Source organism: Macadamia integrifolia, unplaced genomic scaffold (genome assembly GCF_013358625.1).
Source record: "Macadamia integrifolia cultivar HAES 741 unplaced genomic scaffold, SCU_Mint_v3 scaffold_113A, whole genome shotgun sequence".
NCBI classification, from domain to species: Eukaryota; Viridiplantae; Streptophyta; class Magnoliopsida; order Proteales; family Proteaceae; genus Macadamia; species Macadamia integrifolia.
In genome coordinates, this window is record NW_024870617.1 from 144,496 (window position 1) to 150,546 (window position 6,051).

General features: G+C 39.2%; 1 protein-coding gene across 7 annotated transcripts in view; it reads left to right on the forward strand.

Moving 5' to 3' along the window:
- LOC122070811 overlaps window positions 1-1,268 on the forward strand; it is a 32,614-nt gene extending 31,346 nt beyond the window's left edge. For all 7 annotated transcript variants that reach the window (XM_042635037.1, XM_042635040.1, XM_042635038.1 and 4 more), the window contains 2 exons: window positions 51-219; window positions 307-1,268. In XM_042635037.1, coding sequence (XP_042490971.1) covers window positions 51-219; window positions 307-1,010 — 873 coding nt within the window. In that variant the 3' untranslated portion in view covers window positions 1,011-1,268. The remainder of the gene's footprint in view (window positions 1-50; window positions 220-306) is intronic.
- The last annotated feature ends 4,783 nt before the right edge of the window (window positions 1,269-6,051 follow it).

Consider the following 6,051-nt stretch of genomic DNA (forward strand, 5'->3'; position numbering starts at 1 on the left):
GTTCTTTTTGTTGTGAAGAAAAAGGCCCATTTCCTCATCATAATCTGCAGGTTATGAAGAAAATTATGGAGGAGAAATTTGACAATGAACTCCAGCAAACTATATTATTTAAGAACTTATGGCTTGAGGCAGAAGCTGCATTGTGTTCTGTGAAATATGAAGAACGCTATGCTCGCATGAAAATAGAGATGGAGAACTGCGAGAGATACCAAGAGAAAGGTGAGCTGTGGACCGTTACCTTGACTTCCTGTGCTCTCTATGTGGAGGTTGCCCGGTATCACTTATTTATTTGTTCTATATATTCAGGTGCGGCAGGAAAGCCAATTGACACAGTGGGACAGTTGAGCACTTGCGTTTCTCGTGATCTGATCATTGATGATATGTTGACACAAGGGATGGAGGAGAACACACTTCCAGACACCACTACCCTGGAGTCAATTCCAACCGGAATCGCCAGTCAGGCTAAGAATGTTGAGGCTCCTGTTCCCTGTCAAGCTGAGGACAGTGAGGCTTCTGTTATGTCCAGATTTCGTATTCTAAAATGTCGTGTTGAAAAGTGTAGTTCCATGAATGAAGGGCATCCGGCGGAGTCCACTGGCATTGGAGCTTATGCAGGAAGGGAAGATACAATATCTAGCCCGTGTCTGAATGGAACTCAAAATATTAGGACGGAGATCCAACCAATAAATGTTGTTGATGGGGTTTCTTCAGAGAGGATAAACCCTTCGCCTTTTTTAATAGACAGATCAGAAGATGGACATTTGGAAGTGACAATTAGGCCGGACATGCAGCATCATGGTACAAGTTGCACCGAAGAGAAAATTGAATTGGATTCGGATTTTCCTTGGCAACAAGACCCGTTGAAAGAGTTTGGGGTTTGTATTTCTGAAGAACCAGTCAATGCTCTTATACCAAACCGGGATGGGAATCAGTCCATAGGTGATGGGTTTGATAGCCCATCCTCTGATTGGGAGCATGTGCTGAAGGAGGAGCTGAAGTGGCAGAACTGACTGGCTCTATTAGTGGATTGCGAATGTACGCGTCTGTTGGAGGCACTATGATGGTTGGGGTGACATACACTGGTTGTCTGGATCACAATTTGTGCTTGAAATGCTATGGTGTGAAATCTCTATGAATGCTCTGTTCTAAACTTGTACAAAGTCTTTAAACCTGTATGAATTTGAATTTCTGGAGTGCATCTCATTGACTATGAATTCACGAGTTCCAATTTTATTGTTACTAATGAGAAAACCCATCTTTACTCCTCACCGTGCTTTTCCTAAATTGACTTCACGTGACTGCAACTCTGCAAGTTCCCAACAAAACTCTCTTTTCGTTTTTATTATTAGGTTTGCAGAAACCCATTCTGCCATCCCCAAATTAAGCCAAAATGCAGAATTTTTCATCTTCTCCTTCTACTGTTTATTTTGATCCAAAATCATGAGAGGAGAAGAAGGAGAAAGAAAAAAGACAAAAGAAACAAAAACCCCTCTCCCCTTACCCTCTCCCTCACCCTGAATCTGACTAGAGCAAAACAATCGCAATCCCATTCGATGACTAGGGTTTCAACCAATCGAAGGAGATGCCGAGAAACAAATGAAAATCTATTTTGATCGAGTAAGAGGAAAGGAAAGGGGGTTATACTTCATGGAGGGTATAAGGGGTAGTTTCAGCATTATTGAATTCAAAAGGCTGAAGACGTTAGGTAGAATCTTTGTGTTTGAGGGGAGGTGAGTGATATTTTTGAAAAATCGTAGGGAGATCTTGATATTTCACCATAGTTTAAGGTAGGGGTGTCAATTCGTGGTCCGACCCGACGAAACCAATCAGAACCGACTGTTTATAGCCCGGCCCGGCTCGTTTATTAAACGTGTCGGGCTTGAGCCCGACCCGTTTATAAATGGTCGGTCTCAGTCTTGATACTTGGACAGTCGGGCACTCAACCGAGATCGACCAATTAATACCCAATCGAGACCGGTCTATTTTGCACCGGCCTGGCCCGACCCGGTTGTAAGTACCTATTTTACCCGACTGAGAGTATGTCATGTTGGCGGTCGACCGGCTGGAAGCCCTGGTTGATCAGAACTGTCTGAGACCATAGCCGGTCAAGTGGTAGAAAGTCCCGGTCGACCGATGACTGCCTGGAGTGCCCCAACGGCTATATTTTGCCTCAACGACTCTTGGCGATCGACCGGCTATCGATGGCGGTCGACCGGTGGTCCCAGAATACGTTACGTCCGTTAGAGCCTGATTTCCTGCCTAAAATGCTTCACTAAGTTCACCTATAAATACCCAAACCGCTCTTAATTAAATAATCATTAAGAAAGAGCTTTAAGAGCATGCTGGATCAATGCTTTGGATTTTTTGTGATGTTTTTAAATATGTGACTTGGAAGAGAGTAGGTTCCTTGGATCAATAAATACATTTATTGAGATCCATTTGTAGCTATGGGCAATCCCACATGAGAGCATTCTCATTGCATTTTCATCCAATAATCTCTTTCCTTAAAATTTTATTTTGCAAAATTAAACATGTTACTGTACATAGCATGGATTATGAAATGTCCAACAAGTTTAAAACAAATAAAAGAATAGCCACAATCAGATTTAGACAATGAAAAATAGGAAACCAAACCCCATCGTCCGTCACGGCGTCGTTGCTCAATAATATTAAAGAAGGTCCGTTTAAAAATCGGTTACGCCCGTTCAACATTAAACATGTCCGTGGCCCGGTTAAGGCCCGATTAAAACCCGATTAAGACTTGATTTTAATAGCCCGATTATAGCCCGAGACTGACCGACCGAATATAAAGTGTACCATGCCCTCACTAACTAAGCCCAATTAGTTAAATGGGCGGACAGGTGCAACCTTTAAAAGTCTTCAAGTCCGATTAAGCCCGACCGAAACCGGACTGGCCCGACCGGTTGACACCCCTAGTTTAAGGGAGGGGAGTGATATTTTCTCTGAATAGAAATTTCATTTGTTGGTAAATAAATTGTTTAGAAGGCAAAGATGCAGTGTTATCAGTAGGTTCATTAAGCTCCCTCCAAACATGATGATAGTCATAACAAGAAAGCCCACATCCCAGATGCACAACCATTCTTTCAAGACAGCACTAAACACCTAAATTTGGCAACCGTATCCATTGCTGTATCAGATTTGTCATCTCCACGAACCACATAGTCAAATATGGGACAGCAAACCTCCATAAGATGCTCTATTCTAATTCTAAACCGTGGAAGTATAGAACGATCGCATCTCTATTAATTAGAATTGTTTCGCTGTTGGCCACTGTGCAACGCAGCTGCCGGCATCTTGAAATATTCTCTCACACACTCACTCACTCACGCACTTAGATTCTGACTTCTCAACGGTCAGGAAAGAAACTAAGCAATCTGGTTTGTCCAAAGGCTACAAAAAGTAATGGTGCCCATTTAGAATTGATTACCAAAATAGAATCCCCCTTAAAACCGAATCAAAGTAAATTGGTTTGATTTGATTTCAAAGCTGAAATCTTTTCTTGTTCGGTTCATTTCATGACTAAAATCGTTGAACTGAGCTGAATTAACAAAATAAGAAACCGGTTAGAATTAATTACATTTTTTACTATTTTAGAAAAATATGAATGATAAATTCTATATTTGAAAAAAATTCAGTGGATTGTGACTCTAGCTAATAAGGTTTATTTGTCGGTGAAAATATAAAAAGTTGACACAAATCCTCCCATTAGGCACGCCTTGCGTCATTTACACGGGGTGTTTAGTTCTCTTTACTACTTTCAGTGAAAGTTGAATGGTTCTCATTCAACCGCAGTATTAACCCAGTCCATGCAGTTGTGGGGTTGATACGGGCCAGCGGGACTAGTCAGATCGAAGGCCTGGATACTTGTTGTTAGCAAATAAAAAATAAAAAAGTTGACACAAATCCTAAAATAGGACCTAAAATTAATGTGAAACTGAATAAAAAAGTGAAATTAAATTGAACCGAGTGGGTTTGATTTTGATTTCTAAATTGTATTTCTATACTAAATTCAGTTCAATTTTGATTTTATATTTTATATCTTGAACCAAATCGAATTAATTAACACCCTTGGCAGAGAAAAATCTAAACACTTGTTACCGAACCATCAAAGGAAACTGGCTAGAAATTTCAAAGCCAACTCCTGTAATTGCTATGTGATGTAATTAATCTAATTTTTAGTTGAGGTGATCAAAAGTTTGTTTTCATACATCTAGTTCCAACATTCTTTGAGGAAAAAGAAGGGGCAAAACAAAGTGTTTTTGGTATAGACTTCAAATTTTGTGGGCAAGTAAACTTGAAGATCCTTTGATCATATTGAGAGAATTTACTAAGTAACAAAATATAATATATTAAAAGTTTAGAATTTTGAAGAGAGTGGATTGATATATGTGGAAGAGTAATATTATTTTCTTTTTTATCAAGATTTAAGAAAAAGATGCTGCAGTAAATGATGGCTTTTGATTATAAAATTTGACACGTAACTACATATGATGGCTTTTGATTATAAAATTTAACAAGCAACCGAGCCAAATTATTCTCCATATCTAATGGTTAGCATTTCGATATCGTCCCTTGACATGCGATAAAAAAGTGAATAGCCAAGAAATTCCTTTTAAGGTAGGTTATATGGAGAAACTCCTCCACCCCTTCTCCGAAAAAAAGTGCTAACTTAATGTGCTTATTACGAGTGTGAAAGCCTAGAAGGGGGGGATGTATATTTAAGGTTTTAGAACTTGAGACCGGGTATAGTACTCGCTTTGACTCAGTCTAACTCATGAGGACTCAATATGCATAGAATTGGGTTTAATTAGAATCAGCTAAGTCAATTTCAAGTCAATTTCAAGTTGATTCGGCCTATTCAACCCATTTCAACCAGAGTTTCAAAACCTTATGATCAAGGCGTATTTTAGAAATCTGAACCACAAATGTATGGATCATACATAAATATTTATAAAAAGAAAAGAACCGTGCACGTCATTTCCAATGCCCAGACACAGCTGGGTGTGAAAATGCCTAACTGCCTCTATGCATTGGGTATTTTCACGCCCAACTATGTATGGGCATGAGGAACACTAGGTAGACAAGGTTCCTGTGCCCTATTTATAAATATAAATATAAATATAAGGAAAAAAATATAATAAAAAAAAGAAATCTACTTGACAGTGTTGCATATGCCTAGACACATGGGGAAGTGGAATCAAGTTAAGAAAAAACATCCATGCCCCAGCTCTACTTCCCCATGTATCTGGGTGTATGCAACACTATTGGGTAGCGTTCTTTCTCCCTAAACATAAATATGGGTGAGTATCCTGGCTATTGCAGGGGACAAGAACTGCCCAACTCCCACATTAATGTTGTTACTAGAGCTAGAGATTAACGAGTTACAAATCAAAAAATTGCAATAGGCTTGTAGTACCAAATTTATAGTTCGGTTTAGAACTCTTAGGAATCACCCATCCCACTTACAAGTGGGTTTCTTCAATCCTTCTCTTTGAGTCACAGTAATGGAATCTTCTTCATATGCATATAGTTAGAACAAACACCAAGAAACACAAAGAAAAACAAATATATTAAAGCAAGATGACATAGAGATTTAACGTGGTTCACGCACCAATATGATGTGCTACATCCACGTGCGAAGCTGAAGACAATTTACTATATGATGGTAGAAATATTACAAGGGAGATCTCTCAAGAACACTCAAACTTGCAATAAGAATTCTCCCATAAAAACCCTGACTTGAAAAATCCGCAAACCACAGTGTTGTCTTTCTTCCTTGCACAACAAGAAAATGAAACATATAAGTATTCCTCCAAGTCGGGTCGCATCTGGTCGGGTCATACCATACCGCAGGGGCTTTGCGCTTGCAACCCATACATGATTAGTAATGGACTCTGGGCTTAGGCCATCTAAAATTTTCATTCAAGTAGCCACCAGAAATGTCAAAGCGGGTCAATCTTTGAAATTTGTACAAGAATTTGAGACACATAAATATATATATATATATATATATACACGGGATCTTATTTC